General features: G+C 36.4%; 2 protein-coding genes across 11 annotated transcripts in view; both read right to left on the bottom strand.

Annotated features, from left to right (window-relative positions):
* LOC137244139 (protein transport protein Sec24C-like) overlaps positions 1–22141 on the bottom strand; it is a 625388-nt gene that overhangs the window by 254856 nt on the left and 348391 nt on the right. The window lies entirely within an intron of this gene.
* Positions 18911–22141, bottom strand: part of adp (adipose) — a 40902-nt gene continuing 37671 nt past the window's right edge. The window contains exon 3 of the mRNA XM_067772699.1: positions 18911–20335. Within this exon, the coding sequence (XP_067628800.1) occupies positions 19107–20335 (1229 nt within the window). The 3' untranslated portion in view covers positions 18911–19106. The remainder of the gene's footprint in view (positions 20336–22141) is intronic.

Genomic DNA, 22141 nt, shown 5'->3' with positions numbered 1-22141 from the left:
ATCGTAGCCAACCAATTGGTATTTGGTTTCCGTCGTAACGATAAACAGCTGATTACGTTAGGGATATGACTACAGCGATACGACATATGGCACCAATGACTCCCGCTGACATCGTAAATGCATATTGCAGAGCATAAGCTGCGATTTATTGCGCAATCTATGTAAAACAAAAATGACAACCGATGCGTATGAAAAAGAGATGCCCTGCAAAAATGAGCACTTTGCATCATCAATAAACAAAGCTGTGTTGAAAACGAACATTATGCATTATCACACTGCATTGCAATATGCATTTACGAGGTCAGCCACGTTCACTCATCGGTTGGGACGGACACCACATACTAACCTCAAACGATTAGCATTTAGGACCTGTTCGAAGCTCCAACCACTGCCGCGGTATTACTGAAAAAAGAAATTTTATTTCTAACAACAAAAGGAAATCATGTTTTCACTGATACAGCCAAACAGGGATTTTGTGTAAATTTTGGAAAAGTGGACGTTTCCATAAGTTGTAGTTCTAAATTAAAATGGTTTCCTTGCTGCAATACCGCGGCACTGATCTAAGCTTTAAACCAGACCTTATTTTTTGTGTTTCGACAAGTTGGAACAGGATTTTACTTACTCCAGCGTAGAAGTTGCAGACCCTGAAGCATTCTTCCCAACTGATTCGTTCATGCAACGGCTTAAGTTTCGTTAAGTTCGAACTGCTCTCTTTATTGACTTTTAATGCTAATATATTTTAAATATATCACATCTCAACGTACCAAGGAGGAAGACTTTAAAATTAGTATCAGCTTGAGAACAAAAAAATAAATAAAATTGGTATAGAAAAATTAAATAATTCTCAAACATTGCTTAGCAACCATTTATTTTATTCTTTCATATTAATTAGTTGAAAAATTACAACTTCTGCTTGAACCCAGGTATTTTGGAGGAAACGGAGCTCGCTACGATATATAGTATAGGGGAAATCAAAATTTAAAAAGTGAATTGCACGCGCGTCCCGTAAAAACAATTTATATTTAATCACAATTTTTTTCGAATAAACCTATTTAAATTTTGCTTGTTACCAAATGTAGTATTTGTTTTTGTTTTTTTTTTTTTTTAAATATTAATAGTTTCTTAATTGAAAAAAAAATAATGATAAAAAATTATTGTTAGGCCTTGAGCTCGATTCGAACCCGCGATCTTAAAATCAGTAGGCCGATATAACAACAAAAATTATTAATAGTTTCGTTGAAGTTTCTCCTGACTGACTGTTGTCCGGAACACACGGATGCTGTTTTGCGATTTTCAAGAGCAGGTTTCTACTTTAAATTTACACTTGTACCATACAATCCTAATGCACTAAAAACTTTGTCTGAAAAAGTTATAGTTTTTCTCTGGTTAAGGCCTAAAAATTAAAAAAATGTGTACGATTTGTCCCGTACCAAACGTGAAATGCTCCAGTGGCAATTATTGTGAAGAGCGGGTGGAACATTATCAACATCGCTGGGTGCTTCAACGCTACATCCGTTTACGAAAACGTAGACGGCTTTTCTTTAGAATATGAGCATTTCCTGAACATTGGTTACCAGATTGCCTTTTCGTTCTGGCAGAAATTTGACCCGTGTTTGAAACCTTCCGTGCTTGAAGTTTTTCCTATACTCTGTGCCGTATTTGCCGATCGGGTGAATGGATGTTTAAATGTTTAAACTTTGAGGTGGATATGAAAATATTTAGCGAGGTCGATCGTCCTCACTCCATTTATTATTATCTAAAATTCGTTAGCTTAATGTGAAAATGTACTAAGTCACTTTTTTTGAAAAATTGTATTTTAATGCAGTTTTAAAACTGAATTCAAAATACATCGATCACAAAAAAAAAAAAATATTAAAAATTTTCATTTTTACGTGCTGTGGGCAATGATGTGTAAATGTGCTAAGTTGTCAGCTGTTAAAAAAAATGTGCTAAGTCAACCTGTCAATAATAGCCGTGTTTTTTAACACGCGTATATCCGTTTACGCTTAAACTTTATATTGACTGCTAAGAGACAAACTATAAATACACCTCTGAAATTGCTGCGCATAAATTTTGTCCTACTAAATTTCAATACGCATTATACTCAGATGTAACTGAAATATGTGTCTTTGTTTCACCCTGTACACTAATTCTATGTATTATATGTGTGTCCACAATTCATCGCAACTGATTCAGCTATATGTTATACCCTATGGCCATCAGAGCGTTGCGTCTCCGCTTTTCGGTACACCCTGTTGCTGTAGCTAGTTGTTTTACCACAGCCGCTAGATGGGTCTCCTAAGCATTATCTAAGCGAAGATAGGCGTTTTTTAACACGCGCAAACGAAACATATACGCGCGTGTTAAAAAACACGGCTAATATCAATCTGAATTACTAGTAATTTTTTTGTGCGCGCATTGTATTTATTTAATTAATTCATTCAGTCTAAAAGTCTAAAAGTGCATGCTTTGTTGTTGTTATTGTCAATAATTTAATCTAAATTACTAGTCATTTCTTTGTGCGCGTATTTTATTTATTTATTTAATTCATTCAGTCTAAAAGTACATGCTTTGTTGTTGTTATTGTATTAACGATAAAGACACTCCCCGAAGGCTTTGGGGAGTGTTACCGATGTTGATGGCCCTTTGCCGGATATAGATCCAGTACGTTCCGGTAACGAAGCACTATTAAGGTACTACTAGCTCGACCCGACCATCTCGGGAACGATTTATATGATCACATTAAACCTTCTAGGTCATCCCGTCCTCCCCACCCCCTAGTTCCATGAGGAAATTGGGGTCGCCAGAACCTCGGCTGTCAAAGAAACAGGATACGCCACGGTTAGGTGAGTTGACAATTAGGTTGGAGAAGCTATATATTGTGCTGGAAACCCCTTGATAGGGTTGCGAACACAACCCCTTGAAATTGGATTTACCCAATTTGGACATGCCTTTGGTGTATGATAAATGCTTTGCGCTGACTATAATCTACTTCAATTCTTACATGTCGATAACTAAATCTTTTCTTACAGACTAGTTAAAAATAGAAAACAATTCAAGCTTAAACATATATAAGCTGTTATTAAAATTAATAACACTACTGAATTGATTTGCTAGATGTATAGTCCTAGTTATAGGTTCATTCATAGCATAATTCGTTTTATGAGTTATTTCGATAAATAATCTATTATGCCGAAGATCACGCAGTATGGAATGAACAAAGTAGATAAATCAGAGCAATTCGTGCTAAAGTTTATTACATTATACGCAAGCATGAGTGAGATAAAAGTTCTTCTGTCATGCAAAGCCTGAAGGCCAAGCAACTTGCGCCTGCTGGTATGTGATTGGAGCCCGTCTGGCCAGTGAAGCATACGTAAAGCAATATTTGTAAACATTTTTTGAACTCCCTTAATTTTATAGGAGTTAAATTCATAGAAAGGGTTCCATATTATTGAGCAATATTCAATACCACTCTGACCAAGGATATATAAAGTGCCTTTAACGTCATAGGGTCCTTAAAGTCACTGGTGTTACGTCTACTGAACCCAACAATTGCAACAAATTCTGAAACAACGAAGTCAATGTGACTAGAAAAAGAGGTTTGGAGTCAAAAATTACACCCAAGTATTTACTCTCTTGGCAACAATTAAGAGATTTAGCATTTAGTTTGTAGATAAAGTATGTGGCAGTTGTCTTTATGGAATAAGACACAACACAGCATTTGTTTGAATTTAAAAATAAGTTATTGTCTGCGCACCATCCGGCAAGAGTCCAGATCAGAACCGTTAGAAATAAAAAAATAAATAAATGTAAGGCGTGATAACCTCCGAAGAGTTTTTAGGCCGAGCTTCTCTTCCAATTTACGTCGTGCTCCTTTTTTTCCTACAAATTGGCGAGACGGGACCTACTTCTTTTATGACGACTCCGAACGGCATTTGCGAGGCAGATGAGTTTTCACTGAGAGCTTTTCATGGCAGAAATACACTCGGAGTGCTTGCCAAACACTGCCGAGGGTTGACCCCGCATAGAAAAATTTTCTTCTAATTGAAAAACCTAATTTCTAAAATTTTGATGTTCCTTTGCCCGGGGTGTGGACCCAGGGCATTCGGTGTTGTAGGCGGGGCACGCTACCATCACACCACGGTGGCGGCCAATAGGTAGAAATAGTTTGACAAATTAATAGTATTTTTTGTGAAATATATAATTTTAATGTTATATTTCAATAATTAAAGGGGAGGAGCGATGGGGAAACATATTGAGTAAAAAGTGCTAAGTCAGGAGAAAAAATTTATTTTGAGTGAGGAAATTGTGCTAAGTCATAAAATGGCTGCTGGGTTAGCATACATGATTTTTATTTATCTTTTTCAAAGCTTCTACACTCAAAAGTATTGCAACTAAGGTATCCTCATCCACAGTTTTGAAAAAAAAGTTCATTTAAAAAATTATTCAGTTTTTTTCGTCTCCTGTAAAATTCGTAAAAAGTGACTTAGCACATTTTCACATATTTCAGTAGACGTAACACCAGTGAGTTTAAGGACCCTATGACGTTAAAGGCACTTTATATATCCTTGGTCAGAAGTGGTCTTGAATATTGCTCAATAATATGGAACCCTTTCTAACTCTACTTTCTAACTTTCTTTTAACTCCTATAAAATTGAGGGAGTTCAAAAAATGTTTACAAATATTGCTTTACGTATGCTTCACTGGCCAGACGGGCTCCCATCACATACCAGCAGGCGCAAGTTGCTTGGCCTTCAGGCTTTGCATGACAGAAGAACTTTTATCTCACTCATGCTTGCCTATAATGTAATAAACTTTGGCACGAATTTCTCTGATTTATCTACTTTGTTCATTCCATATATTCCATTGCGTGATCTTCGGCATAATAGATTATTTTTCGAAATAACTCATAAAACGAATTATGCTATGAATGAACCTATAACTAGGACGGGGGCGTGTCATTATTCTGTATTACAAAATTCTGTAAACTGAAAAAAAAATTCTGCTTGAACAAAATTCTGCTTTCTAAAATTCTGATTTCTAAAATTCTGCTTTTTCAAAATTCTGCATGTTTAATTCTGGAAGTCAAAATTCCGGAATCATGGCATGGCGTAGCCGGTGTTGGATCGGCTAAGGAGTATTTTCTTAAAGTGCGGTATACTACGCAGAAGGACATCACCGTGGCGGTAGCGACGGTTATACCACACACCCGGACTTGGCATGGCGTAGTCCAGGGTTATTTTTTATAAGCGCGGCCGAAGGCCGCCTATGCAGGAAGGTGTTCTACGCAGAATTATTGTGCATGGCACACTTTCAAAATAATTACATGACCTCTTTAACATTGTTAACATTATATTTTAATACAGAATTTTGTAATACAGAATTTTGAAAAGCAGAATTTTGTTTTTGGAATTTTGTACATACAGAATTTCAACACCAACCCAACTAGGACTACTTACTTACTTAATTGGCGCTTAACCGTCTAAACGGTTATGGCCGTCCAACAAGGCGCGCCAGTCGCTCCTTCGCTCCGCCAACCGGCGCCAATTGGTAACACCAAGGGAGTTTAAATCGCTTTCCACCTGGTCCTTCCAACGGAGTGGGGGCCGCCCTCTACTTCTGCTTCCATAGGCGGGTTCCGATAGAAACACTTTCTTGGCCGGATCATCATCTTTCATTCGCATAACATGGCCTAGCCAGCGCAGTCGGTGCGTTTTAATTCGATGGACTATGTTGATGTCTGCGTATAGCTCTTACAGCTCATCATTAAATCTTCTTCGGTACTCGCCATCGCCAACGCGTAGAGGTCCATAAATTTTTCGAAGAACTTTTCTCTCGAACACTCCCAAAGCCGCTTCATCTGCTATTGTCATGGTCCATGATTCTGCCCCATATAGCAGGACGGGTACGATAAGTGACTTGTAGAGTATGATTTTCGTTCGCCGAGAGAGGACTTTACTTTTCAATTGCCTACCTAGTCCAAAGTGGCATTTATTGGCAAGATTGATTCTTCGCTGGATTTCATTGCTGATGTTGTTGCTAGTGTTGATAATGGTTCCCAAATAAACGAAGTATTTTACTATTTCCAAATTATGGCTGCCAACAGTAGCGTGGTTGCCAAGGCGCGTATGCGCTGACTCTTTGCTCGATGACAGCAGATACTTCGTTTTGTCCTCATTCACCATCAAACCCATCTTTACCGCTTCTTTTTCCAGTTTGGAGTAAGCAGAACTAGCAGCGCGGGTGTTTAGGCCGATGATATCAATGTCATCAGTATATGCCAGTAATTGCACGCTAGGACTATACATCTAGCAAATCGATTCAGTAGTGTTATTAATTTTAATAACAGCTTATACATGTTTAAGCTTGAATTGTGTTCTATTTTTTAACTAGTCTTTAAGAAAGCATGTAGTTATCGACATGTAAGAATTGAAGTAGATTATAGTCAGCGCAAAGCATTTATCATACACCAAAGGCATGTCTCAATTGGGTAAATCCAATTTCAAGGCGTTGTGTTCCCAACCCTATCACGGGGTTTCCAGCACAATATATAGTTTCTCCAACCTAATTGTCAACTCACCTAACCGGGGCGAATCCTGTTTCTTTGACAGCCGAGGCTCTGGCGACCCCAATTTCCTCATGGAACTAGGGGGTGGGGAGGGCGGAATGGCCTAGAAGGTTTAATGTGATCATATAAATCGTTCCCGAGATGGTCGAGCTAGTGGTACCTTAATAGTGCTACGTTACCGGAACGTACTGGATCTATATCCGGCAAAGCGCCATCAACATCGGTAACACTCCCCAAAGCCTTCGGGGAGTGTCTTTATCGTTAATACAATAACAACAACAAAGCATGTACTTTTAGACTGACTGAATTAAATAAATAAATAAAATGCGCGCACAAAGAAATTACTAGTAATTCAGATTGATATTATTGACAGGTTGACTTAGCACATTTTTTTTTACAGCTGACGACTTAGCACATTTACACATCATTGCCCACAGCACGTAAAAATGAAAAATTTAAATATTTTTTTTTTTGTGATCGATGTATTTTGAATTCAGTTTTAAAACTGTATTAAAATACAATTTTTCAAAAAAAGTGACTTAGTACATTTTTACATTAAGCTAACGAAATGTAAGTTGCCAAATACATGGGAAAATGCGATAGATGCTAGAAATCTCGAATTTGTATGTGTGTTCTATATGTGTATTTTTCCTTCTTATATAGGAAGTGGGCGTGGTAATCAACCGATTTTGTGATTCTTGTTGTAAATAATATCAAAACATCTTCAACCGTTTTTGAAGTCGATGAAAGGATTTTCAAAAGATTCGACCGCCCTTATTAGGCGTCGCACGCGATTCTTTCAAGATAGTCAGGTTTTAGGACTTAACGTCACATAGCTCCTTTCCAATTTTAATTATCCTACCATTACGACATCCAGATAAATGCAGTATAATATATTCCATTTGTATGGGAGGTGCCACGTCCCCTTTTTCCCAATTCCATATTTTCTTGGTAGTGTTAAGGATTGACCTCAAATAACTACTTACTGAATTTCAATGTTCTGGCATGTATACCTTCAAAGTTATGCAGTACCAAAGATTCCATTTGAATGGGAGGTTCCACGCCCCCTTTTTCCCAATTCCGAATTTTCTTTTTGGTATTAGGGATTGACCTCATATAACTCCTTACTGAATTTCAATGTTGTGGCATGTATACCTTCAAGTTATGCAGTGCCAAAGATTCCATTTGAATGGGAGGTTCCACGCCCCCTTTTTCCCAATTCCGCCTTTTCTTGGTGGTGTTAGGGATTGACCTCATATAACTCCTTACTGAATTTCAACGTTCTGGCATGTATATCTTCAAAGTTATGCATTACTAAAGATTCCATTTGTATGGGAGGTTCCACGCCCCCTTTCTCCAAATTCCGCATTTTCTTGGTGGTGTTAGGGATTGACCTCATATAACTCCTTACTGAATTTCAATGTTCTGGCATGTATACCTTCAAAGTTATGCAGTACCAAAGATTCCATTTGAATGGGAGGTTCCACGCCCCTTTTCTTGGTGGTGTTAGGGATTGACCTCATATAACTCCTCATTGAATTTCAATCTTCTTGCATGTATACCTTCAAAGGTATGCAGTACCAAAGATTCAATTTGTATGGGAGGTGCCACGCCTCTTTTATATATCGAAACTATTTTTAGCCTAAAACCTTCCCGTTGATCGAAGGAACCCATAACCAAAATTTGTTGATGATTGATGAGTGGGAAATACGTTTCCATAGCGAACACACACACACACAGAATTTGATTTTTATATATATATGGCTAAACCGATTTGGAATTTTAAAATCAACTAACCATCATCTCTCCTTCCTGTATCTTTCCTAAAAATTTCATGGCAATCTGTCGAGCCGTTCTCGAGTTATGGAGTGACAATCAAAATGTACACTTCTTTTTATATATATAGATTATTCGTGGTCAGAAAAAATAGTGTGTTGAATTTCATTACAGTACATTTCTTTAAATGACAGTTATTACAAAAAAAAAAAAAACAAGTAAGGACGGGACTATCTTCGGCTGGGCCGAAGACTTCATACCTTCCATGAATGGGGCTGAACAATAATCTTATCCCGTTCGTAATCTCCAAATAATCGGATGCATAAGATAAGAAATATATAGTGAACAGATGTACGTACCTAAACAATTTTTGAGATAAATATAAAATAAAAAATGGCAGAAAACCCCTTATCTGAACGATCGCTTGTATGGGATATATATTATATATAGCTCCGATCGAAATGATTTTTACAGGAATATATATCACCAAGTGTCACGTTTTTATATTGGAATGTCCAAAAATTTTTCTATCTGAACGATCGGTTGTATGGGATAGGTATATACTATATACATATAGCTCCTATCAAAGTGATTTTTTTAAGAAATCTTCTATGATATATTAGAATAACTATCACCTAGTTTAACGTTTTTATATTGGAAATTAAGGGAGAAATGGCTAAAGATCTTTCTATCTGAACGATCGGTTGTACGGGATATATATTATATATAGCTCCGATCGAAATTATTTTTTGATGAAATCTTCTATGATATATTAGAATAAATTTCACCAACTTTAACGTTTTTATATTGGAAAGTAAGGGAGAAATTGCCAAAAATCTTTCTATCTGAACGATCGGTTGTATGGGATAGGTATATACTATATACATATAGCTCCGATCAAAGTGAATTTTTTAAAGAATATAATAAATATCACCAAGTTTAACGTTTTTATATTGGAAATTAAGGGAGAAATGGCTAAAAATCTTTCTATCTGAACGATCGGTTGTACGGGATATATATTATATATTTTCATGAAATCTTCTATGATATATTAGAATAAATATCACCAACTTTAACGTTTTTATATTGGAAATTAAGGGAGAAATTGCCAAAAATCTTTCTATCTGAACGATCGGTTGTATGGGATAGGTATATACTATATACATATAGCACAGATCAAAGTGATTTTTTTTAAGAAATCTTCTATGATATATTAGAATAAATATCACCAAGTTTAACGTTTTTATATTGGAAATTAAGGGAGAAATGCTAAAAATCTTTATATCTGAACGATCGGTTGTACGGGATATATATTATATATAGCTCCGATCGAAATGATTTTTTCATGAAATCTTCTATGATATATTAGAATAAATATCACCACTTTTAACGTTTTTATATTGGAAATTAAGGGAGAAATTGCCAAAAATCTTTCTATCTGAACGATCGGTTGTATGGGATATATACTATATATAGCTCCGATCAGTGATTTTTTCAGAAAATCTTCTATGATATATTAAAATATATATCACCGAGTTTCACGTTTATACTTTCTAAATTAAGGGAGAAATGGCCAAAAATCGTTCTATCTGAACGATCGATTGCATGAGATATAACTATCAGGATATCTTCTATGATACATTAGAATATATATCACCGAGTTTCACGTTTATACTTTCTAAATTGCGGCAGGAATGACCAAAATCGTCTTATCTGAACGATCGGTTGTATGGGAGATATATGTTATAGTGGTCCGATCTTACCGGATCCGACAAGTGTCTAATATAATACAAAAATACATCCTTGTGCCAAATTTCATTGAGATATCTCAAAGTTTGAGGGACTAGTTTGCGTTCAAACAGACAAAAGGACGGACGGACAGACGGACATGGCTATATCAACTCAGTTCGTCGCACAGTGTTTCGTGTAGAACAAGCTAGCTGGACAAAATTATTTTATGAGATTTTCCGTTTCATATGCAGTCATTTATTACAACTACGTCATTTTTTTCAGCTATATGTTCTTTTTTTTATTGTTTTCCAAAATTTTAATTCATATGCATACATTTGCTTATTTCATATACAGTAACTCATGTGAATAAGTGACATAGATCCAAAAAAATTTAAAGGACTTAAGAATATTACTTTATTGTACTTAAATTGAATGGACTACAAATCTCAATACTCGGAAAAAAAATTTAAATTTTGTATGAAAATTCGTCGAAATTTTCAAAAATTTTTTAAATAAATAAAATAAAAATAAAAACACAATTTTTTAAATATAATTTAGTTTTTGTTATAGATCGTGACAAATTTTCTTATGGGAAATTAGTTAAAATATGAAAATTCGTCGAATTTTTCAAACATTTTCTTATGGGAAATTAGTTAAAATAAATTTGCGAAAGCGAAAATTGTAAGAATTGTCCAAAAATGGGTGTCTACTTATTTATGTGAGTCACTCACATGTACATACATATTTTGTATTTATTTGAGTATTTATCCTGGAACTACAATTTTTACAAAATTATCTTATAGTACCAGTCAGGAATGTAAAAGTGAATTACAATAATAATAATAACAATGTAAATAATTAAATTAATTATGTAAAAATTACTTATTACAAAAACATAAAAGTAAAGTATCATACAAAGTAGAAAAGACAATAGATTTAAATTAAATAAAACCTGATCCAACAAAAAGTTATAGGGTAGGTTATCTTTTATAATTATATTATTATTCGCTATCATCACTTTCATTCGATGAGTCACTTGTGGAATAGTTTTGTAAACCATGGATAGAGATCTATGTATAGTTTTTTAGTTTCGACCGCAAATTTTTCAAATCTTTGGATATTTATATTGTACCCAGATGCTAATGCGCGAAGAAGAGTGTCGAATATTTTGATGAGCGTTACATCCAATCCCGTAATCTCAGCACTAGCCTCAGAATTTTCGAAAAACCTACGAGCTGTGTTGCCGTCATTGGTATTGCCGAAACCTAGTTTTGGTTTATCTACTATCAATCCAAGTACACTTTTAAATTTATTCTGGATTTCGTTGGAACGTAGCTTTACACTCTCTTTATCTGCCTCATTCCTAAGCTGCCATTTTTTTTACTTCGAGGCGATAACTTATGTGAAGCAAGCATTCAAAGCATCTTATCCATGCATGGAGAGTAGACAAACCAAAACCAAGATTATCTCGGTTAGGCGTAAAGTCCCGTAACTCATTATTCATATCTTTTGGAGTGGCACCACAAATATAAGCATTGCAAACTTTTCCGTCAATCATTGTTAGAAACATATTGTAATTTACGGAAGCTTCGTATTCTCCGAGCATGTACTTTGTTGGCAACAACGCATTTATCTCCTCTAAAACTTTGTCGTTTCAAAAACAATAAAATCTCTTGTTTCTTTAGAAAAAATAAATTTAATTGGACGACAATACATGGTAGAAGAAGGTCGAGGATTCTGCCAAACAATGTTACCTTTTTCATCCTGTAATTGAAGAGGAACGAAAGAAAATATAAACAGAAACTCATCAGTGTTAGAACTGCATGTAAACTTTTGCTTATATGTGCTATGGCCAGAGCTTCCATCGCAACCCCAATTGCTGATTAAAGTATACGTCAAGTTTGTAGGTAATAAACTAACAAAAACTTCTTGATTTCCTAAAACTATACGCTCAACAGTTTTATCTAATACGGACTGGACTTTAATTTCCGCACGTGTTTCACCCACATCAATTTCATTTGGATAGCATTCTACCTTAGCTTTTCTTAGACTATAAAATGATGGATAAACCTTATGGCCTGTCTTGATGCTCCACTTCCGAGCCGTTTTGTACCCATGAGTCGTCGACTTGCTATCTACGTAGTATGCTAAAGCTTCTACATTGCTCAAGCATCTTGCATCTGGCTCACATGTCATCTTTTTGCCGGATATTTGAGTGTTTTCCTGTGATTTTTTTTATAATGTTAGCAACATTTCTGTTGCCGGACATACGCGTTGATACTTCTGCCGCATAAGGTAACTCACCAGGACTTCTAGATTGCAAGAGGTCATCCACTCGACGCCGTTTGTTTTTTTTTACTGCAGCTAACAAAGTCCTTCTTTCGTCTTCCGGGCCGGGGTTACCTGAAGAAGTGGTTGGTTGGTCTGATGGCAACTTTGAATCCACCGTTATTGTAAATGTGAAGTCTGGACCCGAAAGCCACTCCGAGTTTTTATTTAAAAATCGCTCCTTATGTCTTCCACTTTTGATCCAGCTTCGACGAATATGCCGATATTTGCAAGCTTAAACTTTTTATGGAATACTCGGCTGCTTCGCTTAAATTGTACTTAAGTACAACAACACTCAATATTTCTTTATATCTGGTTTCCTTCGAATGTTGAACCCAAATGTCAAAAAACTCCGTTCTTGGTACGGTTATAACTAAACTGCTTTGTGTTGTTGATTTTCCGACAGGATGAATAGTTGATGATTGTTGTGCTGCCATCTTAAGTGTCGTTGATCGTTCTGATTTTTTTATCAGTTGTGCAGTATTTATATTACATTCAGGTATTGCCGTAGATGCTACCAAATGGGGTTGTTTTGTGTAGCGTTCCTGTGTGGTTATACCTGCATTAGGATTGCTTTGTATGTACCTGTTTTTATGCCTTGGTGACTAGTGCGGTGGCAGGTTGAAGTCAGTGATCTTCGCCTTTTTGCTTTTGGTGTGCTCTTGTTGACCTTGCCCGTTTATTTTTGTGTGTTTTATGGCTACGTGTTTGTTCCCTGTACCTGTGAATTGGTTTTGCCATTTGTAGAACAGCTTTAAAGGTTCGAATATCTCGTCGGAGCTAGTACGTACATACATCCTATTTTATATGTAGAGATAACTAAATCTACAAAAAAAAAAAAAAATTTAAATAGATGTGCAAAGAATTCGCAATGGTTTTTTCTTTCGAATATTAGATAATACTTGCGACTATAACATATGTAAAATTTAGCCCGGATGTCCGCGGATGTATGTAACTTTTTTGTCCCTAAAGTTAAAAATATAGAGAAAAAATACCGTTTCTTCTTAATAACGGAGTGTTAAATATATTGAAAATACTCTAATTTCGAAAGAATTACTATTAAGAAATTTTACTTACCTTCGAGCTTAGAATTCATCAAAAAAATTATATAAAAGTGTTCACTTAAAAAAAATATGAAGCTTAATATTCAACAAGAATTTTGCAAATTAATCAATGCATTTTACGGCCACTCCTACCTTCTTACTTCAATTACTCAATATATGTGAGGAAAAATATCAAAAAAAGCAAAAATCCCGTTATTTTGTTTATTTTCTTTCATTTCTCATTAAACTTTTCTTGGAATAAGAACTTTGTTTTTGTCCAGCTAGCTTGTTCTACACGAAACACTGTGCGTCGCTCTGATCAATTCGGTATACTTAATGGTGAGTCTATCTTCTATATTTCTCAACGTTACAAACATCGGACCAAAGTTAATATACCATTTCATGTTCATGAAAGGTATAAAAACGTGTGATGATGTATATATAAAAAGTGGGCGTGGTTATCATCCGATTTCGCTCATTTTCAATACCAATCTATTCTGCGTCCAGATAAGCTTGTGTACCAAATTTGGTGAAGATATCTCAATATTTACTCAAGTTATCGTGTTAACGGACGGACGAACGGACATGGCTCAATCAAATTTTTTTTCGATACTGATGATTTTGATGTATGGAAGTCTATATCTATCTCGATTCCTTTATACCTGTACAACCCACCGTTATCCAATCAAAGTTAATATACTCTGTGTGCCAAGCACTCTGAGTATAAAGGTAAATGTAAGGCGCGATAACCTCCGAAGAGATTTTAGGCCGAGCTTCTATCCAATTTGCGTCGTACTCCTTTTTTAATTTTCCCTACAAATGGCGGGATGGGACCTACTTCTTTTTATGTCGATTCGGCATCTGCAAGGCAGATGAATTTTCACTGAGAAGCTTTTCATGGCAGAAATACACTCGGAGTGCTTGCCAAACACTGCCGAGTGACGACCCCGCTTAGAAACACTTTCTTCTAATTGAAAAAACTTGTTTCTAAAATTTTGATGTTGCTTTGCCCGGGGCGTGAACCCAGGATCTTCGGTGTGGTAGGCGGAGCACGCTACAATCACACCACGGCGGCCGCCACTGTGTTGCATTTAGCTCTAACAATATTAACCCAAATAACGAGTTAGAGGAACAATATAACTCGCATTTTTAAGAAAAGGATCCAAGTAGAGTCGAAATGATCAATGAGCGTAATAAGGTAAAAAATATCTTAAAAGTAGCTGTGTATTATTTGGAGGCCGTCGTACAATGTTTGAGAATGAAATTGATAAGGTATTTTAACCCGATAGGTGTTGTCGTCAAATATGTAACATCTTTATTTATAATTGCCGTAGAAAATTAAAAGCATAACACATAAGTATTTTATAAGAGGTCATACTCAAAACGAGGTCGAAAGTGTTTGTAGAATTTAGAGGGAAGTAAAAGGGAACTTTAAATAGGACCCACTGTAAGTATACCCCCGCGCAGTATGCGTTTTTAATTAACAACGCCGTAAAAAACGAAAACACCTTTAAAAGTACACGAGCTCACATTTGAATTATATATGATGCTGCCACAACGTCCAATTAAAAAAAAAACTGTGCAAGGAGAAGGGGGGGTACAATTGTAACAACAACGCTGATAACGATTTTAACTGCAATAAAATAAAAGTCCTAAAAATTACTAAAGAGGGTAAGTACTACCTGGAGAGAACTCCTGGAAAAAGGGCTGATATCATCTTTCCATTGAGTTTTTTATAATTCAATCTAATAAATATTTTGTATTTCATTTATATGAACCCTTGCTTTAACTCTTTTAACATTGATTAAAGACGTTGTTGTTGTTGTGTTAACATTGCTTCGTCCCATTCAATGGGTGCGACCACTCACAAATTGTCATCAAATTCCTCTAACGGGAGTTCAAGGAAACTAGCAGTTTCAACAGGGGTGGAGCACAAAGAAGTTGCTGATTGAGGGGAAGGTTTCACATTTCAATTGAAAATATGGCTACGTATGTCGGGGTTGAATTTGAAAAAGTAAGAGTTTAAACTGTAAGAGAACGCAGAACAAAGTTGGGCCAGGGGGACTCGTAGCTACCTTGATGATCTGTTTTCTTCTTCGGCAAGTGTAGCATAGTGTATATTCCCACGATAGCCCGTTCTATGTACCATAGCGGCTAGGGATTTTTTTCCCAACCAAGGGCTATCATTTCAGAGTACCAATGCAGGCACGTTTGAACACATTGGCGAGTAGTGCATAATTTCCTGGGCCAGTGGTATTTGCCAACCGACATATTACCATTTTCATTTTCTCATAGTCTGACGGTACGTTCCATATTACGGAATTGGGAATCGGCCTCACTATCTCCCCTGCTGCTTAGAAATGAGAAAAAAGTATTACCTCCCAAACTTAAATACACTGTGCACATCGGCCTTGAGACATTCCGTCATTCGGCGTATTTAGTGCATTTTCGTTCATTGTATCGATCAGCATCCAAATCATGTTTATGAGAAACATTTTTTTTTTTTGATATGATGGTTCTAGTCGATATTCGGACCTTTTAGAGTCCGTTAAATGCGGTCTTTGGAGTTATCCCCGACATCGATCAATTTGTCATTGAGCCATAGATTTTTGATTTTTGGTCAGGGCAAAGCCAAGTAGCTTGGTGGGTTTACCGATCTGGATCCTGATAATACTGATACCCATAGATAAAGGTGCGTCAAAGGTGAAGCGACTTTACTTTTAAAGTCCTTTACTTTTTCGAAATTATGGAAGCGAACATGAACGTGGTCACTAAGACGAGATTTCGATGATGAGACTTTTCATAACGTAAGCCAGATTTCAGAAATCCTAGTGTATTACAAAGGCTGAACCAAACCGTAAATGAACCTATTCGGCAAGATTTTCTCCATACTAAAAATCATTGGGAGCATCCGCCATCTTGCTCAATAAAACAGTAGATAGCCCGAAAACAAGCAGTTTAGAAACTGGTATATCATCTTAAATTATACAAAACACAGCAAATGACAGTTCGAAGGCTTTGCTGGATAATTGATATTGGTAAACTCTCGTGGAATTGGGATAAAAAGGTTTTTAAAAACTTGATTTGCCGGCTAATCAATTAGCGCTAGCCACATACATATGTATGTATTTCGAAGAAGAGATTGCTGACGTGCTTTGTTGGGGCCGGATAAAAGCTAGAAGCCATGAAGCAAAGAAAGAAATAATATCTACTATGAGTTCTATTAAAATTACAACGATTATTGCAAACGAAAAAACATACATACATACATATTTACTGATCATAATAATTATCAGCCAATGTAAAAAATAAACGTTGACAAATAAAAATTGGAGGAAAAACAAAACCTAAATGGTGACAAGAAATTATTATTGAACAAAGATTTGTTTATTCAAAAATTATTATGAAGCAAGGTTTATGCGATAAAAGTTATAACTAGTATGTCCCTGTTTTTTAATGAAACTATAGTATTCAGAAATACTCCGCATGAAATTACTTTTTACTTAATAAAATTCTATAGTTAAGTGAATGAATTCGAAATTAAATAAGATAAATATAGTTTAAAAAACACGCAAATATAGTGCCGTTTTAGTATCTACAATCCACTTAAATATTTGATGGTGACAGCACCGTAGCACAGAGGTACGTGTCTCCGCTATTAAGCACAACTCGTTTTGTAGCGAGTTATTTAACCACTGCCGCGAGTCTTCAATAATTCCCGCTAGATGGATCTAGAGTTACAAACAAGTGAAGCTAATATGAGCGTGTTAAAAAATAAAGCTTGGATAAAAAACTTTCTTCTAACTAATATGAGAATATTTTTTAACCATCTACTAATTAGCTTAATAATTGTAGTTTATCGTAATGTCAGCCAGCACTTCCGAGCTATTGTTATTAGCCGGAGAATTCAACTCCTGAAAATGAAAACAACTTTGGCAGCGTTTTCCCGAAAAATGAATATTTTGCTTTACATCTGTTTACAATAAAATGTGCAACGTGGTTGTATCTGCATGCTTTTTATTTATTTAAAAAACGCGCAGTTTGGACTATATATTTATTACTGCAAGCAGAAAGATTGGAATATTCTGTTCCTTTCCTCTCGGAAATACATACGACGTACTCGTCAAATTATTTCGGGAATGATATCAGCGAAACTTGTAACAAGATTCGTCTCGCGTGAGGTTGATAATTGCTTTGGAGAAGCTGTAGGGCTATATAACTTAGTATTCAATCCTTGTATCCGAAATATAGTTGGTAAGAAGGAATAGAAGCAGCAATTTGTCAGTCATACAAACCACCGCTGTATAGCTAAATGGTTAGCGCAGCTTAGCGCCCTTCGAAGTGGATCTGTCTGCGCAGCTATGGCAGGTTGGCTAAAAAATTTTCTACTCTATTCCAAAATAAAATTTTTCAATTATAGAAAAATTAAAAAAAAAACAATAATCATTACAAAAAATTATTCTTCTGGACTTGAGCTCGTTTCGAGCCTTGAATACTTTGTCAATAGGCCGATAAAACAGAAACAATTGTTTTACATTTATTTTAACATTTTTACTGAATGATCTTGACCAACTCACGAACAAAATAATAGCTCTACTGTAAACGTAATTGGAAGCCTTTTTGTTAATTTAATATTTGTCATTTTCATTTTGCCTAAATTACGATATGAGAAATATTAGGGGGACTCATGATAGCATATAAACTTATAAGGTGTAAAATTATATCCATTTACACACGCGGTTATATGAACGCACCTAGTAATACTCTTGATAAACATGATTGTTTTTCAGCTGTATTATTGCCAAACAAATTTTTTTCATTGTTATACAAATTAAAAAATACCAAGATTAAGTGAAAAATCAAAACTAAAACGCCTTTACTTGCTGATGTTGGAGATTTCTGATGAAAATGCTGGCTGTAATGTCTGCAAGGTTGCATTCCTTTGAGTTTACCGCGTTTACACAATGAAATGTGCGCGTAAATTTATACAAATTGTGTAAATGATTTTTCATACAAAATTTGACAGTTCGTTTACGCACTAGATAAATTTATACGTTTACACACTTTATAAGGCATTTATACGGTTACATGAGTCCCCTAATTAACTAAACAAAGCTGAATTTGCGATTTTGGCAATCGATTGTAACATAATCCTTATCACTTTAACTTGTTTGTAGTAACACACAGGCTTTTCCGTAAACTTTCCGCTGAAAATTGGTCGACAAATCCTACTAAGCTTTTACAATTGGAACAAGTCGCTAAGTTAGAGTATTTCGAATGCAGTTATTGAGCTTAAAATGTCATTTCTTGGAGTCTCTACCTGAAATAGGGCTGAGTTTAGTGTTTGAAACGAATGTCGAGAATGCCTTATTCAAACTAGTTCTTAAATAATAAGTTTTTAAGCGGATTCTAAGATCAATCGCGTATCGGACGAAATGTGCTTGCAAAAACTAATTATAGCTAATGCACTGTACATTAATCTAACATTTTTATTCTGTCATAATTTTTAATTAGGATATATAAATTTCATATTGTGGCACTTCCAAACTACATTAACGTATTTCCTTTACAATGTCGTTAAATGTAGTTGAACCATCTTCATACAAATTTTCAATAGTCATTACAATTATGATTACTATTATCACATACATACATACACATTAACCATTAAGGCAGAATGCATTCATACCCGCATTCATATTAAACGGATCCATTTTCATCTTTTGCTGATTGTCTTCAACAGTCTTATCCACATATTCGACTAAATTGGGACGTTCGTCGGGCGATGGCGCAACTGGCGACCAAATTTTAACATCATGATCAATACCACTAGTCGCCAGTAAACATATTTCTGGATGCGGTTGTACACAGTTAACTATTGAAACATCTGCTTTATATATTGCGCGTATTTTACAAGTATTACGTTCCCAAATGAAAAAGCTCTCATTATCTGAACCAGCTACAATATATTCGCCATCATTACCAAAATAATTGGCCTCTTTAATATCTGTTGTTGTATTGCAATGTCCCACATAACGTTTACTATAATCTTTGGCTTTACTTCGCCATTGGTGTTCAATATCGGTACGTTCTAAACTATTATATCGTTGATCGGTATTGCTATGCTGTTGGTGTTGTGGTTGTTGTTGAGATTGTGACATTTGGCGATTTTCTTTAATGTCCTTATGCAACATCATAATACCATGATTACTCGCATAGCTAGGAAAGCGAGCAATTAGCTCTTTAAGGCACTCATCCGCCTCTTGCGGTCTACCGAGCACAAGAAGTGCACGTGCTAAACGAAAATGAGCTTTAATATAAGCAGGATCTAAAAGCAATGCTTTATGACAGTCGCGCAATGCAGCATATACATCACCAAACCATAGACGTCGCATATATGCGGTAGCTCGATTTAAATATAACACTGAGCAACTGGGTGCTAATTCGATTGCTTCAGAATATTTTTCAACTGCACGTAAATATTTTTCATTTTCAAGAAAATCATTACCCATTTTCTTATAACGTTCAATATATTCTGGTAATTTGCGTCGATTACTATGAGACAGTGTTATTTCTCCAGGGCTACTGCTAATTTCATCAGCATTGTTTGAATTATTCAACCCGGACATATCTATGTCAGACTCTGTTGTTGGTGGTGATGGTTTGTACTCCGGTAGACTCAGAAACACAGGTTGTTCCGCATTTAGGAGGTCATATAGATATATATGTTCACCACCCATGTTAACGAGCAACTCAGTGCCGCTTGCATTGAATGTAAGGTACGTGATGGCACGTGAGTCGTGTTCGATTAGTTTTGAATTATCTTTACTAATGTGACCGGGACAATAATAGGTGACGCAGTCCTTAGGTATGACTCCAGCAATTGAATCTGGGATAAACAATTTATTGATTAATAAATAAATTATGTCATTGTTAAATAGTATCTTGGATTATACAGGAAACTATTGAATGACCTTAAAAGATCATAAAGTAAGAAATTCATACTCTTACTGCTGTGTAAGTATCTTTGCTGAGGCTACATGTTCGGTACCACAGATTTTATAAATTTTACTTTGTAAAACTACATAATTGAGTTATAATGATAAGAGTGTTATTAGATAATGAGAAAAAACCCCCACCATGGTCGCGTTTTTACCCACGGTCGCGAAGTCCCACTCACACTCAAATGTTGCTCAAGTGTGTTGCCGGATATTACTCCGGTATGCACCGGCACTAGCTATACTGCCGGGGGATCCATTTATGTTGTTGTTGTTTTAGCAGTGCTTCGCCCCACCTAACAGCCGCGACCGATCACAAATTGTCATCAATATCCTCTAAGGGGAGTCCAAGGAAACTTGCTGTTTCAACAGGGGTGGACCATAACGAAAGGGGTGTTAGAGGCGTTGGTTCCACATTACAATTAAAGAGATGGTTGGTGTCATGTGGGGACACATTGCAAGGGGGCATACATTTTGTATGTCGGGGTTGATTCTGGATAGGTAAGAGTTTAACCTGTTACAGTATCCAGAACGAAGTTGAGCAAGAGTGACACACGTTTCCCTGGGGAGTATGCGTTCCTCTTCCACAAGTTTTGGGTACTTTTCTTTGAGTACTTGATTCACCGGGCAATTCCCGGCATAAAGGTCCGACGCCTGTTTGTGGAGTTCACCAAGGACCTGCTTGTGTTTTTTTGCTTCATACGGCTGGGTTCTCAGGTGCCGTATTTCCTCAAAATGCTTACGGAGATGACTCCTTAAGCCCCTAGGCGGTGTTGGCTCATCAATCAGACGTCTGTTTGGATACAAAGGTTTCTGGGTATTCAACAGGAACTGTTTGGTTAGCATCTCATTTCTCTCCCTGATGGGGAGTATTCTCGCCTCATTATGTAGATGGTGTTCGGTGGACATAAGAAGACAGCCCCTGGCGATTCTGAGAGCAGTATTTTGGCAGGCCTGTAGCTTCTTCCAGTGGGTAATTTTTAGGCTTGGCGACCATATGGGTGACGCGTAGCACGTAAACGGTTGGCCAATTGCTTTGTATGTAGTAATGAGCGTTTCTTTATCTTTTCCCCAGGTTCTGCCAGCAAGGGATTTGAGGATTTTATTACGGCTCTGGAATTTCGGAACAATTGCGGCTGCATGCTCACCAAAATGTTGATCCTGATCAAACGTCACACCCAAGATTTTGGGGTGTAGGACAGTCGGTAGCGTAGTGCCATCGACGTGGATGTTCTAAATGGTCGACATTTGGGACGTCCATGTTGTAAATAAGGTCACGGAAGATTTAGTCGGTGATAATGCCAGGTTTCGCGAAGCGAAAAAACTGGAGAGATCCGGGAGGTAGCCATTTATTCTGTTGCAGAGCTCATCGATCTGTAGGCCTGGGCCTGTGGCCATTATTGTGCAGTCATCGGCGTATGAAACGATAGTGACTCCTTCTGGTGGTGAAGGTAGTTTAGATATGTAGAAATTAAACAAAAGTGGGGATAGGACACCACCCTGTGGAACCTCTTGTTTAATTCTTCTTGGTTTTGATGTTTCGTTTCTAAATTGCACCGATGCCTGCCGACCACCCAGATAATTTGCGGTCCACCTTTTAAGACATGTGGGAAGGGTAGACCCTTCCAGATCTTGCAGTAACGTGCCAGACGATATGACTCTCCCTATGTTAGCTGGTTTCCCAGGCTTTAGTAGCG

This window comes from Eurosta solidaginis, chromosome 3, assembly GCF_040869045.1.
Source record: "Eurosta solidaginis isolate ZX-2024a chromosome 3, ASM4086904v1, whole genome shotgun sequence".
Classification (NCBI taxonomy): domain Eukaryota; kingdom Metazoa; phylum Arthropoda; class Insecta; order Diptera; family Tephritidae; genus Eurosta; species Eurosta solidaginis.
Note: the sequence above shows the minus strand (reverse complement) of the source record. Positions and strands in the feature narration are given on the sequence as shown.